Source organism: Rhopilema esculentum, chromosome 10 (assembly GCF_057945365.1).
Source record: "Rhopilema esculentum isolate cy_ngs chromosome 10, ASM5794536v1, whole genome shotgun sequence".
NCBI lineage: Eukaryota > Metazoa > Cnidaria > Scyphozoa > Rhizostomeae > Rhizostomatidae > Rhopilema > Rhopilema esculentum.
The window spans coordinates 13,927,601-13,949,744 of record NC_142824.1 but is presented as its reverse complement, the minus strand read 5'-3'; the positions used below and the strand labels follow the sequence as shown (position 1 = coordinate 13,949,744).

At 35.8% G+C, this 22,144-nt stretch overlaps 2 protein-coding genes across 3 annotated transcripts; one reads left to right on the top strand and one right to left on the bottom strand.

Annotated features, from left to right (window-relative positions):
* Positions 1-1,652: 1,652 nt before the first annotated feature.
* On the bottom strand, positions 1,653-7,178 carry LOC135689223 (uncharacterized). The gene has a single exon (XM_065206375.2). It carries the CDS (start codon positions 7,176-7,178, stop codon positions 1,653-1,655), a length of 5,526 nt encoding a protein of 1,841 aa, XP_065062447.2.
* Positions 7,179-8,941: 1,763 nt separating this feature from the next.
* Positions 8,942-22,055, top strand: LOC148959413 (coiled-coil domain-containing protein 85C-like). 2 transcript variants are annotated; one of them, XM_089110401.1, is made up of 7 exons: positions 8,943-9,792; positions 11,107-11,183; positions 15,772-15,852; positions 16,907-16,964; positions 18,083-18,138; positions 18,674-18,841; positions 20,074-22,055. In XM_089110401.1, the coding sequence occupies exons 1-7, from the start codon at positions 9,090-9,092 to the stop codon at positions 20,164-20,166; spliced, it is 1,236 nt and encodes a 411-aa protein (XP_088966527.1). In that variant the 5' UTR covers positions 8,943-9,089; the 3' UTR covers positions 20,167-22,055. The 2 variants fall into 2 exon arrangements, with proteins under 2 accessions (XP_088966528.1, XP_088966527.1); XM_089110402.1 differs by lacking the exon at positions 15,772-15,852 and having other exon boundaries at positions 8,942-9,792.
* Positions 22,056-22,144: the final 89 nt, after the last annotated feature.

The following is a 22,144-nucleotide window of genomic DNA, read 5'->3' as shown; positions in this document are numbered from 1 at the left end:
AACAAAGTCCAAAGCCAAGTCAACAAGAAAACAGAACTCAATGATACGAGACCTTCTTTCAATATGAATGTGCTTGTATTAAGTTCTGACGTCAAACCAACTGCAGACAGGCAGCTGATGGCAAACAGGCCAATTGACTCATTTCAATTACAGACTTTCGTGCCAATTTATGTCGCACGCTAGTGAATCTGCAAATGCCCACACCAACGCCTTGGCAGGACTCGCAAATTTAAAAGTTTCCCAAGTTACTAATGAAAAATACAAACAATCGTTTTGCTTTGTTTCAATAAGCTTTCTTTGGCAAATCTATCTGCGAAGCTATCTAATAGTTCAAATTGTCTATAACTGGGTTCAGGAAAGATTTGTTTGATTCTTAAATTAATGAGCAAATATTTCATTGATTTTTTAGCATCTTTCCTTTTTCCATTACTTTCTTTTATCATCTTTCTTCTCCTTTCTTTTATTTTTCTTCTTACAACTTTTTTCAACACTTATTTTAATCTTTATCTTAAAATTTGTCTTAATTTTTTTTAATTTTTCATGATTCAGTGTAATTATATATGCATGCTGTGCTGTGTAATAGGGTAAATACCTAACTCGATAGCCCACCTGAGTTCTTTTCATCTGTCCTAAGCTTTTTGAATCGCAAGTAACTTAGTTATCATGTAACCTGTAATAAAAAACTTGAAGGAATTAGATTGAGCTGTTGAACAGACTTTCAAGAGTGGCTCAAATAACAAAAATTACCACGCTATTCGGCATTTCATTGACGGGTACTTAAAAGAGTCTTGGCCCCAACTCATAAACACTGATTGTGCACAAAGGCATGCTTTGCGGCTTTATATTCAAAACAGCCCTTATAAGGCACTGCACGAAAATTGCAGGACATTTCTTCTCGTGAAAAAACAGTTACCGCAAAGCATGTCGGTTGCTCAAGGGTTTCTTTACATTAAACAGGAAAACAAAATAATTTTTGTAGACTACAGCATTTTCAAGGGGCTATATGCCCGTGAAAAATTTAAAATGAGTTACTACCTAAGGTACCTTTCCTGAAATACTGTTTGCTTACATGGATATAACCATTTGACTGTAAAATCATATATTCAAATAGCAACTGTACATTGTTTTTTGACAAGAAGAAATTAAAGTCACTGTCACTAGCTCAAAGGACTGCATAATGTTCTCACGAATTCAGAGTCCGAATCCGTGAAGGGATTCGTTGACAATTTTTAGACCTCTCAGGATCTATCTTGCTGATTCTTTTTAAACTTTGTATTCCAGAGAAAACACTGAAGAAAAAGTCATTTGAGCTTTTCACATTTCATATCATTCAGCAAATCACAGCTGGGTTCGCACAACCACCCCCAGTTGCACGCACACAATAACAAAATCTCAACGTTCTATATATATACTGTAAACTAATTAATCCAAAATAAACTACCAATGACGATGCTCTATTCAATTAACGTCAGTTGGCTCAAACGAAAGTGTAATTATTATAATCGAAGCAATTAGAAAATATGGTAAACAGAAAAGCTGCGTCACCAAGTCACAAGATACATTTTAAGGCTTAATTACACTAAACCAAACCTTAATCGACTACGCAATGAAAATTTACGTGAAAACCCGAACACACTCCCCTCCTTGACTCGTTAAGAGTCAAGCATCAAACGGGTTTTCCACTGCGAATCCTGACCTGCTGCGCGTTTAGATTTCCTACGCTGGGGTTCTACGACGCGATTAGGACAAATTGGAATAGGTGAAAATTCACAAGCATTCTGTTCCCGTACTTCTTTCTCTTTCCTCTCGATGTCCGTACTTTTTCCTGCGATTTCGTTCATTCTTGCAAGTTCAAAAGGAAAAAGTTTTTGCAAAGGTCGAGATAAAATTTCTGACTTACCACTGCCACATACTTTTACCTTTGCACCCCGAACAACACCGTCTTTCCCTTGCACAAGTTCCACGATTTTTCCCATTTTCCATGAATTTCTTTTGACGTGTTCCTCTTGCACCAATACTATATCCCCGACGGACACAATTATTTCTCCATTTCTGTTATTTCTATGAAATTCCCTGAGTTCTGTTAAATATTCCCTTCTCCAGCGTCCTGCAAAGTGACTTAATTTTTTGATTAAATAGCAAAATCGCTTAGAGTATGCTGATGAACTCTCCTCTAGTTCTAAATCGTTGATATCTAAATCATCAGCTAATTGCGACAATCTATGACCGTACATAAGATGAAACGGAGTAAGTGGGTAAACTTCTACTTCGTCATAAACATACGTTAAGGGGCGCGAATTAAGTGTCGCCTCAACTTCTAACAGCACGGTATGCAACTCATCAAATGTTAGCTTGGCATTTCCAAGCACCTTTCTTAAACACCTCTTAACACTTCCGACCAATTTCTCAAAATAACCTCCCCACCAGGGACTTCTTTCCAAGTTGAAACGCCATGTTATTTTCTTTTCAACTAAATATGATGAAACTTCACGACTATTTCCCAGCTTATCTAGAAACTTATTAGTAAACTTGTAAGTTTTAGCGTTGTCTGAATTAATCAACGAAGGCGTACCACGACGAGATGTAAAACGCCTAAGACTCCTTATAAAGGTCGGTCCTGACATATCTTCAACGAGATCAAGATGTATTGCCCTTGATGTAGCACAGGTGTAAAGTGCAATATAGCATTTTTCCATCTTACCTATTTTGCTTTTATAAAACAATGGTCCAGCAAAATCTATACCTATGTAGGTAAATGGTGGTACTTCCTTGACACGAAATTCAGGTAAAGGTGCGACTGATGGTACACCGTACGATTTACCTTGTACCTTTTTGCACTTTCTGCAATCCCTCAATATCTTTTTTACATACTGCCTTCCTTTTGTTGTCCAAAATCTAGACCTATATTCCGTGAGCGTTGCGTTCAGACCTTCATGCATTACCCTTTCGTGGCAATCCTCAATAACCAAACGCGTAAACCAATTATTATTCGGTAGAATAATCGGAAACTTAGTTTCTAGTGCTAAATCTGAGTTTTCCAAGCGACCCTTGCACTTTAAAATGCCATCTTCTTCGAAAAGTCCCAATTTCAATGCAATCTCATTATACCCTGGTTGTTTCTTAAGGTCAATTTGTGAGCCCTTAATCCAAATCCTTTCTGCCCTTGAAACTTCCTCCGAGTCTAATTCCCCTAATTTCAATATCTTACCTTCCCTTGCAGACCTTAAGTTAGTGACGAAACGGATCACTCTTGCTGTAACCCTCAATAATTTCTTCAAAGAGCTAAATTTATCCACCTCTATTATTTCAGTCACACTTAGTCTGTTTTGTTCTATTACTGCTGTAACATTTACAGTTTTCCTTTTTTCCTCCATAATCTCTGGTGAATCCTCAAGAGTGAAACTTTTAGGCCAATATTCCTTCCCCATGGACAACCAATGAGGACCTTCCCACCAAAGTCTGCTATCTCTTAAAATTGTTGCAGAGACTCCCCTAGAACCCAAATCTGCTGGATTACAAACTCCAATACAATGTCCCCAGTCTTCCTTTTTAGAAATTTTCAGAATCTCATTGACCCTATGTTGTACAAATTGCCTCCATTCACCTTGATTATTTATCCAGTATAATGCTGTCTTACTGTCTAACCAGTACCTACAACCGTCTATTTTAATTTGTGGGCTTAACGCATTATACACAGTCTCCACAAGTGTAGATAAAATACGACCTGACATAAGTTCTAACCTTGGAATGCTTAATTCCTTAAGCGGAGCAACCCTTGTCTTAGCACAAATCAATCTTGAATGCATTCCAGTATCAGTCTCGTATACTAAATAAACCATTGCACAGTAAGCCTTCTTACTGGCATCTGCAAACCCATGTAAATAATACTTATTTACCTTATCTGTACTTTTTTCATATAGACATCTTGGTAAGGAAATAACACCCACTGAACTTAAATCACATACAAATTTATTCCATTTATTGAGCATTTCTACTGGTACTTCATCATCCCATCCTAACTTCAAGGTGCATAATTCCTGAAACAAAACCTTTGCACTTACAATAATTGGACTTACAAGTCCTAAAGGGTCAAAAAGTTTGGAAATCATGCTTAATATGGTTCTCTTAGTAACAGGTGAATTTGGAACACTGTTCTCTATTTTTGTCAACTCAAATTCCAAATTATCCTTCAACATATCCCATGTTATTCCCAAAACTTTACTCTTAGTGTCTGAAATTTCTTCCCCTAGCATTTCCTTTACATAGCTACATTCACCCCCTCCATCTGCAGGATGTTTCCCAGTTTCTTCCATAACCTTAAAATATTGAGCAAGTTGTGGATCATTACTCTTCCATTTCCTTAAGTTAAATCCTGCCTCTAACATTCTTTTCTTTGCCTTATTGTAGAGTTCTTTACCACTTTCTACATCATAACATCCTAACACTAGGTCATCTACATAGAAACTTCTAGACAATTTTGCTGAGAACTCTGGATCAGCTGTTTCATAAGTGCTTAAATGATGTCTTACAACAGCATTCAACAAAAAAGGAGAACTATTTACTCCGAAAACAACACGATTAAAGCGGTAAACTTTAATGTTTGGTTCACTATCACAAGAACTATCAACCCATAAGAACCTCAAGCAATCTCTATCCTTTTTATCCACTTCAATATTCAAAAATGCCTTTTCAATATCAGATGTTATTGCAATCCTATTTTCTCTGAATCTTATCATGATATCAAACAAAAGTGGATTTAATGGTGGTCCAACATGTAAACACTCATTTAGAGAGGTACCTGACTTCCTATCTTTTGCAGAGGCATCATATACTATTCTTACCTTTGTTGTTTCTGCATCATTTCGTACAACGGCATGGTGTGGCAGATAACTAAGCTTCTCACTTGGCTCAAGACTTGTAACCTCTTCAATGATTCTATCCTTTTCTTGTTGCTTTATAATACCATCATAAGTTTCCATTATTGCAGGCTTCTCCTTGAGCTTTTTCAACTGCCCCTTCAATCTGTTGAGACTAAGAGTATAATTAGTAGAAAGGGGCTTGTGCCCCATTTTCCAAGGCAAACAAACTGAGTATCTATCTCCTTTAAACTCTATATTATCCAAAAATTCTTCATGCACCTTATCTTGCCTTTTAATTCCTAAAGTCTCAAGATCCCACAGTTTTTTAATGTCTTGTTCTAATTCCTGTTCCTTATTCTGGTGCATCAAATTAACTGTTATACCATTACCATTTACAACCAAATTTGAAGAACAAGATTCTGCCAAATCGGTTAACTTACCCTTTATTGGCCCTGACACAACCCATCCAATCTTAGTATGAATGGCAACAGGCTCTCCTGGCTCCCCTCGTATTATACGACCATCTTGAAGCGTCCAAAGCCAATCGCTTCCAACTAAAATGTCTATAATAAGGGAATCTTCGTGCCTACAAACATCTGAAAACCACAAGTTAGTAAGATGCTTATAATCATACTTCAATATTTCAACATGCTCATTGCGTATTTCTGAAACTTCATTAACAACAAAGGCCTGTATTTTCACTTTCCCTCCACTTTCAACTCCTTTCAACTCTAACTCGACCACATCTCTTATCTTCTCGTCCATATTTTGAGATCCGAATGTCTTTATACCTAAGCGCACTTGCTTAATGGGGTTCAAACCAAGTTTTTCTACCATACTTCGTGTTACAAAACTCCTCTGACTACCTGAGTCAAAAAGAACACGTGCCTTAACATCCCTTATGTTACCTGTAACTATGGCCTTGGCGGTTTGCAAGACTGCTCTCCCCCCAGAATCTATATTACTTACACAAGAAGTGGTAACAGTAGTATCAGCAGTCTTGACACGAGCTTGGTTAGCACTAGGCTGACTACCAACAACATTACAAATTGCAACATGGTGTCGTTTGTTACACAACTTACATTTTTCCTTCGAATGACACTGGTAAGCTCTGTGTCCCTTTTTTAAACACAAAAGACAACGTCCATATTTAAAAACAAGATCCTTCCTTTCTTCCTTGTTCCTGACGTTGTGACAATCGGCTTCTTCGTGATCTTCTTTACAAAATACACAGAACTTTCTTCTCACAAATCCACCATCTTGTTTCGTGAACAACGCACTCGCTGTTGTTGTTCGACCAGGAAACCTCGGTTTCATCTCACTGCGCCGTTCTGATGACGTCCTGCCAGAAACGGTCCCATTTCCCAAAGCCATTGAAATCGAAACATGCTGTTCACGAATCTCCAATTCTTCTCGAAAAGCCACAAGCATTTCTTCCATATCCCATTCTTGGTGATTCTTACTTCCTCGAATCATGTTCAGGCGAACAGCCTCTGGAACCTTGTCCATTAAAACAGGTACAACTATGTTCGAGTATGATATTCCGTCGACCCCTAAGGCTTTCAATCCACGATGGTGTGTCTCAATAGTATCATAAAGTTCTCGCATCTTCTTAACATGTTTTTCATTAAAAACCGCATCTAAATTCAGAAGCTCGTTGATATGTGCCCTTTTTATCGTCGTTGGTCGCGCGAATCTCTGTTCAAGCAAATCGACAGCTACGGCATAATTTTTTTCAGTCAAAGCAAGTCCAGCAATTACTTTTTTGGCAGGCTCTTCCAAATAGTGCTTCAAATACGAAAACTTGTCAATCTTTGAAATCTCTTCGTTTTCGTAAACCGCACTTTTATAACTATCCCAGAACTCCTGCCAATCTTGGGGGCGGCCACTAAATTTTTTCAGTTCCAACTTCGGTAGCTTCGCACGAACTTTACGAGTTGCTGACGACGCTGAACTTTCTACAGAATAAACTGATTCTTCTGAGCCATGTCTTGTTAAATTAGGCTTCCGCGATTCCAACTGCTTCTCATTCTTCACTAAACTCTTCAACTTGAGCAGCGCTAGATTTATTTTTTCCTTCATCTCTCCAGCCTCAGAAATTTCTTGTAAGCATCCCAAACCATCTTCATCAATTTCGCTTACAAGACCCAAAATTTCGTCATCCAATTTTCCTAAGACTTCAAATTTCTCATCTAGCTGTATCTCAAGCTGCCTCAACTTCAATTGATCTTCCAGACTATCTTCAATCTGTCTGATCAACTGCGTTGCAAAAGCTCTATGTCCTCCTCTGATGTTTCTCTTCTTCTTCAGTTCATCCATAGTTCATTCACTGAAACACAAATGCATCTAGGTTCGGTGGACCAGATTTTTAGACCTCTCAGGATCTATCTTGCTGATTCTTTTTAAACTTTGTATTCCAGAGAAAACACTGAAGAAAAAGTCATTTGAGCTTTTCACATTTCATATCATTCAGCAAATCACAGCTGGGTTCGCACAACCACCCCCAGTTGCACGCACACAATAACAAAATCTCAACGTTCTATATATATACTGTAAACTAATTAATCCAAAATAAACTACCAATGACGATGCTCTATTCAATTAACGTCAGTTGGCTCAAACGAAAGTGTAATTATTATAATCGAAGCAATTAGAAAATATGGTAAACAGAAAAGCTGCGTCACCAAGTCACAAGATACATTTTAAGGCTTAATTACACTAAACCAAACCTTAATCGACTACGCAATGAAAATTTACGTGAAAACCCGAACAGACAAAAATGAAGGAGAAATGTTTTTTATGGAGGAGAAAATTTTTATGTAGAAAATAAAAAGGCATGCTGTTTCAATAAAACAACGCCCCTATAAGTTCCCTTTTTCAATAAAACAACGCATTCAATTTGATAAAATTCTAAATTCTTATAGAATCGTCGTATCGAAAAAAGAAAAAGACTAGTGATTTAATTCAACGTTGAAAAAAACATAAAAAATAAGAAACATTTCGGAATTATAAATAAATTTTTAAAAAGGAACATATCCGTTTTTTCTTATTAAATAGCCATTTAACTTAAAAACTGAAAAATTTCTTATCTTTCAAAAATATTTGGACCCAGGTTTAAGACCGCCAAACCAATATCTTTAGTGGTTTGCTATGAGTTGGCATAGCTTTGAAGGCAGTCAAAACAGACTCGCGGTTGGAAGAATTAGGAACATTTTTATGTGACCTTTATTTCAAGCACTTTAGAGAGTATCTTGATAATATCATAAGCATCGTCACTCTTCTCAAACAGTGTTCGAGATTATTCTAGAAGAACAGATTTTTTGAGATTTTGGCGGATTTTTCTCGAAAACAAACAGAATTTTGGCAAAGGCGTACGAAATTTTCGTGGGTGATATGCACCTCGCCGAAAACTTATCCTGGAAATCTGGTTTTTGTCATAGGAATCAAGAGAGAAGTCTGCTCAGTAAAGAAAATAGAAAAATTCAATTAGAATTGCTCACTTGAGAAACCTCCCTTTCCACTACAGGCATATCTTGTTCCTTCCAGTTTAAAGAAGGGCAAATTTAATCTCTGGCATACTTGCTGTAGCAGGTAAGGTGGCCATCGAGGGGGAGCAAGAGGGGTTGCCATCGAGTCCCCCAATAGTGGGCAACTCAGTAATATCAATTTCCTTTCCACGGCACTGACCCACCACCCTGAATGTCACGTCCCCGAACGATTATTACTAGACAGTGATGATGAGATGAGTAATGAGTGAATGACACTGAAGATATGCTCCAAGAAAAAATCACCTTCGTTTATTAAATATCAGTCATGTGAATAGATTTAATGAACATTACCACATATTATACAAATATTATTATGCAAGTGACACAAATTTTCAAAACCTGCTACCAATTTTAGATAAATAGTTTGCATTTGTTGTAAGCAAGACGTTTATTTCATTAAAATATAAGAAATAGGAAGGTTGAAGTAGACCACCTGTGTAAGATTAGAAAAACATCGTTTATACCTTCATTGATCTTTCTTCGTTGTAGGAGTCGATTTCGAGGATCTGATTTGGTCCTTGAAAACGAGGCAGCAGGAACTTCAAACAAACATGTCAAGAAAGAAAAAGATTGCTCCAGTAGCCTTGCTGACACGCAGAACGGAAGGAAATATTTGATAAATCGTCTTCTTTGATTTTCAAAAGAGTAACTCTCCACCTCATGCCTTTATAAGATTATTACCATGGCTGATTTAGAGACAGTCCAAAATTTAACATTGATTAAGAATGGAGAGGAGTCTGATGTAGGACACGAAGGCCGCTTGGTCATGCCAGGGAAGACATGGAAGACCGACCAAAATCATAATTATTCTGAAATCGACGAAAATGGAACATTCTTGCAAGATATGGATTTAACCGAGAGATTAAGACAGTCTGAGAATGAGAAGATTGCTGTTATTATGGATCACAATGATATGATGCAAAAATGTAACGAAAAAATCGATTCGCAACTGCATGAAATTCGCGCCGTACAAGAGCACAACAGGGCATTGGAAAACAACTTAAACGAACTTCAAGAACTTTGCTGTTACCTCGACGATGATCGTAAAAATTGTCGCCGAGTTGCAAAAGAATGGCAAAGGTTTGGGAGATATACTGTAACTGTTATGAGGAACGAAGTTATTTCATACTCTGATAAACTGAAAAATCTTGAAGGCAAACAAAATGACTTGATGAAGGAAAACGGAGAGTTGAGAGATTTATGTGTTTATCTCGACAAGAGTCGGAAGAGCGAAGACAGCAATGGTATTCAAGACCAACAAGGAAATGCATTAAAGTTCGTGATTTGCAGTGAATGTAAAAGGTTACGGAAAGACAACGAAGACCCCGAATTAAGTCCTGGAGAGTCTGGCTTTTTTCCAGACAAAAGAAACGGTATTGATCAAAGTGAGTCACATTTATGAATCCTAAACTGCAGGTTGTTTTATTCAAATTCCACAAAGCCCCTTTAATGCGATAAATTGTGACCCGTAGATATTTACGTACTACTGCACGATATAGCTCGTCCTTTAATGAAACACTAATACTTTAGACAATAAGTCCTCTTGAATGGAATGGCCCCACTTCTTAATAACCTATTGTTTGTGTGCTCAGGCAGGTTTTTATCGATATTGTTTCAACAAACAGGCATTTATCGATTAGGAAGTTCAGGGAAGTCTCTAAGATCATCAAGATGACATGTTGGCACCAGGAAATGTTTAAAAGATAACAAACGATTGTTTACCCATCTTCAAAACAATTTGAAATACTACCAGAAATTGATGAAATGGACTGTTGGTTTCTTTTGTAATAGGAAAACAACATATTTTCAGAAATTTGATGCTATCAGTCTGAGAACAGATTGTGTGAAAGTGATTTCTCAAAGTACTTCAGCATATGTATAAAGTCTGAATTGTATACTTATAAATAAGGGTTGTCACAATGAAATGGTCTAGTTGTTTTTTTGTAATGAGCAAAGCAACATTTTTCAGAATTTTGTAACTAATCTAAGAAATGTTTGTTGGAAGTAATTCTCTAGGCTCAAAACTACTTCTAAACACAAGGTTTGTCCAGTTAATTTGTCTGTTGTTTTGTTTTGTAATGTGAAAAACCACAATTTTCAGAAATTTGTTATTAACCTGGGAATATATTTGTATCAAAGTGCTTTCTCAAAAGCATTCCATAATCTGCTTGAATACAACACAAGTGGCATAGTTGTATCAATGATGTTTAAGATCAACCAAATGATAGAAAATATTGATCTTAAAATGTGTTGTGATAAGCAAAGAAAATTTGACTCCAAATAAATTTTGAAGGCTTTTCTAATGTTTTACGCTTTCCAAAAGGCTAGCTTGTTTAATACATTATTTCTATAATCCAAAAGTTATCATTTGTAAGAAGGAAACTTAATATGGCTAAAAGAAGTTTGCAAATAAGACTAATAATAAGTTTGCAGGTAAGGCTGCTTGGCTTTTGGCAGACAGCCAAAAAACAACTGTACATATAAGCAAACAGTTCTGTCTGAATTTGTTTTTGCCTATTTTTTTCTTGCTGGGTTTAAATTGGTAGAATCCTGTTAGTTGTTGTATTTTCCACTGCAAATACCTTCGAAGGCTGTTTTCTATTAGCCATGATGTTACCTCACATGCATATAGTTGTAAACTTGTTGTTTACATAATTGAAAAGAGTGATTAGTATTGAGTAAACCCTTATTGTTCACAGGCCTGAAGGATGAATATGTTAGCAAACTTGAATCAAGGATAAGACAACTTGAAGAAGAAAGAGAGTTTTTCATAACGGTTTGTATTTTCTTTCAGTAGAATTGACTTCCAAGTGTTATTGAACCTTTCATTATGAATAGTGTGCCATATTTGGTGTCTTTTGTTTAGGAACAGGACACTTGAGCTCTCTAGTTTGTGAGAAAAGAGATCTTGTACTTTGTGATATTTTTCTCTATGGTTTAAACCTTTAAACATTAACATTTTTCTGCAACAAGATTCTTTTTGGGATAAAGATGCAATGCTGATATCCTACTTTAATGTTGATCAGGTACTTGCAATGATACTTAGAATTTATTTAAATTTAATTATCAGCATTGTGTGTGTTGCTGGTACCTGCTTACTTCTATTGGTTCAGGCTATTCCCTACTAAAGGTTACACAATGCACTCATATAATATTTGTTCTTGGCAGTTTTTCATACTACCTATGATAATTTTCACACCACCTATAACTGTGAGGATGGCTCAGTTGTTAGAGGCGCTGACTACAGCCCCCAAGAGTCCCTGGTTAGAGTTCCTGGCATGACCAGACTTTCACAGAGAGTGAGGAGAGTCTTCAGCTCTCTGTAATTCCAAGAGCTTCTCAGTGTCCTAAAAATTACCTTCGGATGCTAGGTAGAAACAAATACAAATAGAAATTTATGAGAAATTTCCTGCTTCCTTTTGATTAGCTGGGGTTTTCCTTTCTTATATTTAGAGTTGAACTGTATCTGTCAGTCTAAACACACTCACATACAATTCTCTGGTCTAGACAATAATAATTCTAATGTCATTGTATTGTCTACTTATCTTGTCATCTTATCATATAAGCTGGCTAAGAAAATAATGGAATAAGGTATTGTGGAAAGACTCCTGGATGTTGTTAATCTTCCTAAGAATTATCCAGGATTCAAGTTATAATTGAAAAGGACTATTTCAATGGAAAGGAATATTTGGGCCAGATCATACTTTAAATGTCCAAAATTCTATTAGCTATGGACTATTTCTGTTTGTCTCAGTTAGTGGCCATGATCACTCTTCTTTGTTTTTATTGTCCTGGAGGTAGTCAGGTATTTGTTAAGAACATTTTTAATTAAGTTTAGTATCCACTTTTCTGATTACACAAAGTCTATACTATTATGACCAGGGGCAGGTGTCCCCAACTTTTGGAAAAATGCCCTTTCCAAGAAATAACCTTGTTGAAAAAGTACCCCCTTTTCTTTGATATGGTGTTTGAGATCGATAACACTGTTCTGCGACATTGTGCCCCTGTCTTGGGACATGATGCCCCTTTTCTACATGTGCTCCCAATTTTAATTCTCTTTGTAGGTCTCCAAATATCATGGAGCTAATTAGGGAAAGTATGCAAGCCAGCGCTAGATGCTGTTATTGAAACTGTAAAGTTTTTCATAGGAGTAATGAGTGCTTGATTATAAAAGAAATTTGTGTAGAAAACAAGGAAGCAGTTTCAACTGCTGTGGTTTTAATTAAATATGAATACCTCTCCTTTCACTTGATTTTGTAATAAAATATTTGTAACTGTTCGTTAAATATACTGGCTTGCAATAACCACCCTAATAATAGTGTGTAACTACATAAGTAATTGTAGCAGCCATGAAAATAAATGGGACCGTTATATAGCAAAAGTCATAAGACGGGAATAATATTTCTAATTATGATAATAATTATCATGGTTTTATGGACTTTTTGAGTGTTTAACCTAACAGTTAGGGAAAGTGAGTGCCTCTTTAAGGAAAAGCCCGCCCGTTTCATAAGATTTTTCTAAGTTTATGCTTTGAAGAAGCTCTATTGCGCTGCGTGGATCGTAGATATACAATACTTTATGATCGTATTTGTAACTCCTGTTACATTACTTTGCTCGTATTTTCCCAGCTGCTTTTCAAAATAAAGCCGTCTCGTGGGAGAATCCCTCGCATCACTGCATCTACCTAGTTTCTTAGAGATTGTTTTTAACTATCATTGAAATACTTTCTGACATGCTTTGATAAGCCTCTTTTCAATAAATCAAAACATTTCCTCACTGATCTCTGCAGTTACTCTCGCATTTTAGTAACCATAGGATACTTCGCTCTATTTCAAAGCTTCTGTTCCTGCCATCTGATTGTTAAAGAATAGCTGGCCTTTTCCGTCATCTATTTCCTCCCAGAGGCCTCTAAAGAATAAGCCATAATCTACTTGGTCAAATATAAATTCGCCGCTATGTCCGTCTTCTTCATTATATATATCATTGATTACGTAAAACTAGAGCTGAAGTTCCTGTATAACATAATGGGCATTTTGTTCCTTGTCTATCAGAAAAGCAAGTAGTATTGAATCGTCTTGTAGACTGCCAACTAGGAAGTGTAATTGTTTGTTCAGCAAGCCACAGACGCTTACTGTCTTTTAATTCAATAACTAACTTGCGGCAAAGTCTTTCTTGTCAAGGTTTATTGCTTACAGCATGATTACAGTAACCCACTTATCCGTGCAGTAACCCAACCAAGGGCCCTCCACGGTCCGATGCTCCACCATGGTGGCGCATAATGGAGAAAGCAACTAAACACGGACGTCGGTTGTAATTTCCAAGCACTGCCAACTGTCAAGTATTGACTAGTTTTTTTGCTTGAAGGACTTTAAGCAGCGGAACAAAACCTTTTTTCATTTTTTTTCTAATTAATTGCTCAAAGTCTTGTTTGCTTGCGGTACAGGTATGCCGTGACGTGACGTCATCTGAATATCGAAAGCTATTGTTATCCGAATCCGATTCTAAATATTGTTTCATTTCAAAGCTCTTCGTAACAAACTACTTTGCATATTTAAAAATCAATTCGATTACATCATTGAATGGAATCGAAGAAGAAGGGCATGAGACCCCAAATGCAGGGTTGTATTGATGGAGGGGGTTCGGGGGGGGGGGGGGCTCAGGGAACGCAGTGATAACATATTTACAAGAGATATAATTTGTCACATGCTCCTATGACCATGATTTGAACGATGTCAGTTCAGTCTGGTAAAGACCAGCGCCGTCCATACCGCAGCTATAGGGCAAGTAGGAAGCAGTTAATTTTTTTTCCGCAATGGCATGAATTTCCCTTGAACTTTGATTGGAAGGGAATTCAATTGCTAAAGGCTGAAATTATTCTCGAGTGGAAAGAATTTGACTTTATTACCTAGTGTCACTGTGCTAGTTTGCTTATTCAAGATTATTATTATATGAAATAAGTATCAAATGACGGAATAAAACTTCCCGTTTTTCCCAGGAAAGATTAAAGTTGCAGGGATGACGTAAGTTTTGCGGTTGACCTTGAAATGCTACAGGCCTACTCTCCCACTTTTTTCTCGGCATGAATGACCCCGTGCTCGGATTAATGTCACACTAACCGGCTTTACCCTGGCTGCCTCCGAGGATGCGTTTGTCAACTGCCTGTTTTGTGGTTTTTAAAAGCACCTACACAGATCAGACCAGATGAACAGATAGATCAATTGACAGTGGTCGTAGCTTTTGCCTACTATAAAGACTCGTGGGTGTCTTCTAGTCACATCATGACGTCACTATCTATGTTTTTCTTCTTGAGACCCATGTAATTCACGTTCTTTTCATGTAAAGCAGCGGTTGCTTTAGACCAAGATGCCAACGATTCTTCAAGTTCTTGTAACGTTTTTTAAGTTTCTTTTGATGGCAATGAAAGACTTGTAAATAGCCTCGACGAGCCTTTAAGCAGCTCAGTCTGGATTGTCATCTTTTAGTAGATATGAAATGTGAAATTACCAAAAAGAAACCCCCGCTCCGCCCAAGTTAACTTGAATTCAACCCTTGCTCTCCCCCCCCCCCCCCTAAAGGAACTTGAAATCAAAACCCCCCTTGTGTTTTCATGCCAAATACAGTAATGTCGCTTTCAGTTCAAATTGGCATACATAAGTGCAAACATTTTCTGCGTTACAAACTTTGGGTGAGGGATTTGTCCGAGAATTTATTTGTATTAAATTTAGAATTGTCCCAAAGTTTGTCACGCTAAATTTTTCACATGAACTGTGCATGCACCTAGTAATTTGACTGAAGAAACAGAAATGAAATAAGATATGAATCTTTTTTCCCACTACAAAGTAAAACGAAGCGAAATGCTACAACCTTTAGACATGAGTTGGTCTGCAAAATTTTTTAAAACTGCTGTACTTTCAAGCTAATAGATATAGACGCTGAGAACAATCTAAAAATAACATCTTAGTTCTCAGCGTCTATCAAAAAGTCACCGTCACTGAAAATTTGGTACGGAATTTTTCTTAACATTGTCTCCTTTTCAATACTCAGAGTTTCTTACAAGTTTCTAAAGAGTTCAACAACAATCTTTAAAATATGTTTGAATCAATAACCTGACTTGGTTTTAACTTCCAATATCCAAATAACTGGTCAACATTAGACCGGAAATTTATTTGTCCAAATTGTCAAAAATATTGCCGAAACGTTTCGCCAAATTTTATTGTCCGAAATTTTATCCTTTTAAATTTTTTCAACGTTATGTAGGAGAATTATTTTTCCTCCAATCAGAGTCCATTTGCGAAGATTGGTCCTAGGCTAATTGCGCCCCTTTTCCCTGTAAAAGTTTCAAGACATATTATGATTTTTTACAGACATTTGCGTCAAAGAAGACTTCCAAAGATAAAAAGAGGGTTTCTTTTTCCGTGCCTGAAGATGATTGTGATTCTTCTTCGGTAAGTTCAAGTTATCACTGAACAGGCTATTTAAGAGGCCAAAGGTGAAGGCCAAAGGTGGGCATGCGATGTGAGAGGCCAAAGGTCCCTTACTGGTCATTGGCCAAGCCAATAATGCAAGTTGTCCCTATATCTAACAGACCAAGTCAGCTAACTAAACTGGAAAAAGTGGTTCTTCTCCGTGTTTTTTAAACTTTTTGGCAAATTGCAAGGGGAGTTTTGACATCTTAAAACACAGCTTTAAGGATATGAGCATATAATTTATTATGTTGTTTCAATGATATGATTTTTCCGTATCAATATGCCGTTTAATTAGATGGTTACAGACACATCCAAACAATTGAAAGCATCCAAAAGTATGCACTTTGTTTGTCAAAATTTGAGATCGCTCTTGAGTTTGTGAAATGTTGTACAAAGGTAGATTGCCATCATAGATCAAACTTATACATCTCGAATCATACATAGATTATTTGGTAACGGTTATTGACATCCAATTCACTGGCCATTTGACTTTACCCTGTTTCAAAATCCTGTCATTCATGACCATTTTGTGAGACAACTCTGAGTCTTTTCGTTTTTTAAAGATAAAAATACAGCAAATTACAAATTATTAAACCTTTGAAAGTAGCATTTCTAAATTTCTGGCCATGACATCCTGGTATCCCAGTAGAAGGAAACAAATGTCCTTGTATTTTAGTCCTTTTTGTCTCTTTATTTAATTTGATTATTTTTCTATTGTTAACATCGCTGTAATTATTAAATATCGTTTGAAAATGTTTCTACAATCACAAATTAACGAAAGGAATCCCAATTCCAACCGGACTATATATCAATGCACACAAAGACATATGAATAGCAAAAGGGGATTTACTTGTCCAAGCTGGCCTTTAACAAGTGATTAGGAATGGTACTAGTTAGAAACGTTTGATTAAGATGTAAATGCGTTTTATATTTGCGAAAAGATTATCCCACTAGAATCGTGTTTAACTTTGAATCAAAACAAAGATTTCAGTTCAATATTAGAATTCGAATAATGTAAATTTTTCAATTTTAGCTATCGGAACAAGATAGAGGTGACATGGAGCTCCCTATTCGGCCCCCGCCATTTAGAAGTGAGTTTTTGGCACCTAGACTAAGTCATTTTTGTTAACGATATTGAAAACAAATGATATAATATTACAAGATTTATTTCACAAACGGTTTATTACCGGAATACGGAATTTTGTAGCCATGGACATATTTGCGTCTGTTGTATGAAGCAAGGCTACAGACAAGTCATTTGTAAAGCCTTTGGCCAAATAAACCATATACAATTTCTATTGTGGTAAACTTGATTGTCTTTCTCTTTAACACAAGGCTATATTTCGAACTCGGTTTATTTGCCGCATGCTGAGGTGATGGGAATTGTTTTCAAGATTTCAATAAAGATTAGACCCTTTTTATAGTGCAGTTTTACCAGTCATTAAGGCAATTTCCATGAGATTTATAGTTGTTCTATCCCAATTAATATTTGCAAGTTTCACTGAATAGTAATCATAGAAGGGAAACAACATGAGTAATACTTTATTTTTTTAAAAGTGTACCACAAGCTGATATATTTGGGGCTTTTGATAAAAGGGAAACAAAATCGCCATTTAGTAGGGGAGGCCAGAGAGTATTGTCAGATAGCTTACGGTAGTCTTTTCCAATAAGTTTGTTTAAAGGAGCTATGTATGTAGCTGAACGCAGACAATGAACATTGGGCAAAATTGATATTCTCTTTTAATTAATGATAATAATAATAATAATAATAATACATTGAAACTTTTATAGCGCGAAACCAAATAAAAAGCCTATTTATCTTTGTGCGCTTTGCAATATCTAATGACCAGTGTTCCGTGTATCTAAAAGTATTTAAAATAGTTTAGAAATATTAAAAGCAAGTTTGAAATAATTTGTTTTAAGGCGTTTTTTAAAAAGATAAACAGTCAGTAAGAAATTGTCAGTAAGAAATTTTTCTCCTGTGGAATGTTACTAATTACTAGCTTATCTTTCTGTTAAAAAAGAGCTTTATCATATTCAAAATCTTTTAGATTATTTTCCTCGGTACAATTGCATTTAAGGTACTGTCAGAACGAATTGTATTCACTGCAAAGCGCCGGATATAAATAAGAAACATTCCTTGTCATAGGCATTCTTTAATTAAGATGTCAAATCTTCCGTTAATTAAATTTATCCCTTCTCTCTGTAGCTGACTCACAACATGGAATTTTAAGGAATGGGTTTTTAAGCCCGCCACCTCGCAAGGTAAACATTTTTGTGTTAGATGCTATTAAGAATTTCCATTTCTTTTTCTGCACTTCTGTTTGCATTGTAGGTTTATATGAATAAGATAAAATTATAATTTTTTGGCACAACTTTGTCATTGCTTACTGACCAATAAAAATCCGAAAATTCAACAAAATTGAAATTGTAAACATTTATCAAATGTGAAATGGCTCTGTTTTTATTGTAGGCACAAGATTGTGGCTGTACACATTCTATTTGATTTTATGAGCATTTCGAAAAATTTTATTTTTTGTTTAATTTGTTTCAAATATTTTACGTGCTTTAGAATTATTATTTGCATTGGAGAATTATGGGTATAGTTTTCATCATTCTTGCGGAATTATGGATCACATTTTTTAGACATTTGCGGAATTATGGGTCCAAATTTTTAACCAAAATGGCACATCCCCGTCTAAAATTTGGCTTAGTTAACCCACCGAGTATTTATTTTTCAAACTTTGTTAATGCCCACGTTTCACAGTATGGTAGATTGAAAGCATATTTTCCATTTCAGAGTGACCCCAAACAACAAATATTGACCGTGGACGCTTCAGATAAAGTTACTCATGCAATGAGAGTTCTTGAAATACAGGAAAAATTAGAACGAGGGTCAACAAGCTCGAATGGAAGTGAAGAGCCTTTGACAGAGCCCGAAGTAGCCATACTCAAGCAAATGTGTAATGTAAGTAGGTTTGTTATTTTCAAGAGAGCCTGACCTTATGAAATGCATGCATGACTGCAAAAATGTTTTTCTGGCTGGGAGCCCATCAAGTGGGAGAAATATTTTATGTTGAATGAAATAATTGTAATTGCATTGAAAACTCATACAAACATTTGCTGCAAAGTGTTTATTTTGACTTCTCAATTTGATTCGGATACGCAACTAAAGTAATTTTTTGTTTCAGGGCCATTTTTAATTGTTTTTATCACTGTTAAAAACGAAAACAAAATACCATTTACAATAGCATTTTATTTGTTGTTGCAATAACCAAGACAGTATATTTTTAGTGTTTTTTGTGTTTTTGGTATATTTCTAGGCCCTTAATAAAATTCGATCATTTATTGCCTTCCAACACAATTATTGTTCTGTCATTTATTCTTCACTGTACTAAAATAAAGATTTCAGCTTTTCAGTTTCTTCGGTTGAAGGTCACTTTCAGTTTCATAGATATTGCTAGAATCATTATATACTTTCCTGTTCAAACTCGATTTTAAATTACGCTTGCGTGGTTTCGCTATTTTGGTGAAAGATTTTCTGTCAACTATGAAAATTTTCTGGGAACCTTATTCCCAAGTTTTGATTCTTTGTGCAGCTGATGGTATTTGTGTTGTGAAGATGATACGGGTTTGTAGATCCTCCCTCCAAGCCAGTTTTTATAACAAGCTGCTGCAATTATAATCTTCTCTCCTAAAGACAGCTCTCACTCTTAAAGTCAAGAAATAATTTACAGCAGTTTTCGTAAAAATCCAAACATCAAAACCAACTTTGAGTTTGATGCAAAAAGATGTGTAAATTTTGTCAGAATTTGTATTCATGAATCCGTTAGGGAGGAACCTTTTCACTAAGCTGTGACGTCGTTATTCTATGGATTCCCCAAAAAAACACAAACGTTTTCTCGTTTTTTGTACCTTCTTGGCTGATCGGCAATTAGTTTCATGGAGCTTGTTTTCGCACAGAATGCTAATCCATTGTTTTCTTCAAGACTAACAAAATCTGGACGTCCTGTGCACAAGGCTCGAGAAAACTCGCCCTCTTCAATTCAGACCAACATTACCTATGAATTACATGGATGTTTTCAGTTCAATTGTCAAAATAGTTTTACTGCTTTTCACGGCTATTGCTTGCTGTCTTTCTTTCTTCATTTGAAAAAATTAAAGAAAAAATTGCTATGCCTAACTGCTAATACTTTCCAGGCTGCATGGAGCAAACTTGGCGATGATCATGATGTTCCACTTCCAACACTGCTACCAAATTCCGACATAACCGAATTCCGCAAAGAGAACTGACCACAAATGTCCAGCTGCAATTTAATGCATTTACGATTGACAGAAATTTTTCGTTGATTTAACCTTCCTTCATTCTGGACAATATCTTGTGGTTTTGTTTAGAGATAGACTACACAATGCTCACTAGTAAATGTTATTCCAATGGCGTCTGAGATGATTTGTCAATTCCAGTTTAAATTGATTTACAGATTGAAAGCATTGTCTTCATGGCTCGTTTGATGTACATGTTATCTGTTTCGGTTTTATGTTTTACATATTAAATATGATCTTTTATTGTCTTTACCATAAGACAGCAAGTTTTGATGCGTGATCAAGTTTTCTGTTCTCATTGAACAATGTTTCTCTACTGGGAAGCATATGAAATGAACGATTTTAAAGACTCTGTACTTTTCATTGAATGTTAAACTCCGCCTTTTTGCTCCATATTCGCTTTTGCCATTCACTAATCATAATAACAGACATTTTCTTCTAAAACCATATAATTTCTATAAGTCATATTTTAAGCATTTCAATTTAAACATATAAAGAGAAATTTGATGCTTTGCAAAAACTAATTTTTTTAAAGAAAATTTATAAAATATATGTGTTTTGACAAAGTGAAACTTTTTCCTATAACAGGAAACCTTTTAGTTTTTCTTCTGCAATTAAATCTTTATGGCCAATTTATAGATAATTCTTGAACATATCTCAAGGCTTGAAAAGCAAGGCATATTTTCCCTAACGTCTTATTCCCGACCCTAGGGGTTTGTATCTAAGGTAATGGCGCTATTTTAAAACGCAGCGTGTCGCCAAGGGATTTGCTCCAAAGTATTTAAGCGAAAATAGCACTTGAAAAGGTTATCTTGTTTTATTTCTACAAAAGAAACAATTACATTTTATTATTAAAAGCTATCGAATTTCTTTGTTAATATGCATTTTATTTGTTTATTACAAGAAACAGGAAAACTTTAAGTTCCGTTTATGAGAATATGCTTAAGAATCTTACGTTTGTAAATAAGAATTTAGCTTTCAGATTTTAAATTTGCTTTACCTCAATTATGTGATGATATTAAGAATAAAAGGAAGCAGTTTATTATATAAGCTTTTGGTACCACAAAATTCAAGGACAGCAGAGAAAGCGGAAACACAGCATGCTACTACTCTCCTCCAAAGGGGCTTTTAGGGAGGGAGATGGAGATTGAGAAACGGTGAAGCTGCGGAGGCTCTCTTCCTCATTCTCCTTCGCAGCTTCTCCACTTTTTCTTTTCTTCCGCAGTTTCTTTTTTCCTATTCTTTTTTCCCTCCCAATCATCCTCCCCAATAGCCTTTGCGGAGGACAGTACTTTTCGCTCGACATTCCCCAAGATTTTAATTGTCGGATGATAACCCAAAGTTGGTAAAAGCAATGAACCAGTCAAACGCGCCATTCTGTTTCCTACGTTCATGTCGATCCACAGGTGGATATGATTTTCCTACTTACCTTTCGGACGAAAAGTACTTTAGAAGTATGTTGTGTTTCTGTTTTCCATGCTATACACAAAAAGTTTGTTTTTGCTTGAGTTAGTGCTAATAGGTTACCAGTGTACAGCCATATTTTGAATGGATGCCTTTTTGATCGTCTTAAAAAGAATAAGTTGACGGTGCAGAATCAAACGGATACATACATTTTGTGCGTAAATCTCTCAGTATAAAGACTATATATATATATACATCCATTTTGCGTCGGTTGTATTGTAAAGGAAATCTTTATGTAGAGCTAACAATCTAGATACCTTGCATAAACTTAAAACCAGTCATCTTTTGATTGATGTTTTAATTAAAATTTTGTCTCTAATTATCTAAATTCAAGTTCAGTGAAAACATTTATAGTTGATTAGAAACATTTGAGATTTGTGATCAGCCTCTTTATAGTCCTGTGTTTTTGTTCCATCGAGTTGTTTCTTATTCTCTGTATTGGTTTCAATGATTTTGAATTCCTCTTTAAAATGCAATAACCCCG

Bases quoted from the DNA above. Each gene is read 5' to 3' on its own strand.
- LOC135689223 (XM_065206375.2), bottom strand. From the start codon at position 7,178: ATGGATGAACTGAAGAAGAAGAGAAACATCAGAGGAGGACATAGAGCT.
- LOC148959413 (XM_089110401.1), top strand. From the start codon at position 9,090: ATGGCTGATTTAGAGACAGTCCAAAATTTAACATTGATTAAGAATGGA. The intron at 9,793-11,106 runs GTGAGTCACATT...TATTGTTCACAG, and splicing joins AAGAAACGGTATTGATCAAA to GCCTGAAGGATGAATATGTT. The intron at 16,965-18,082 runs GTGAGTTTTTGG...TTCTCTCTGTAG, and splicing joins TCGGCCCCCGCCATTTAGAA to CTGACTCACAACATGGAATT.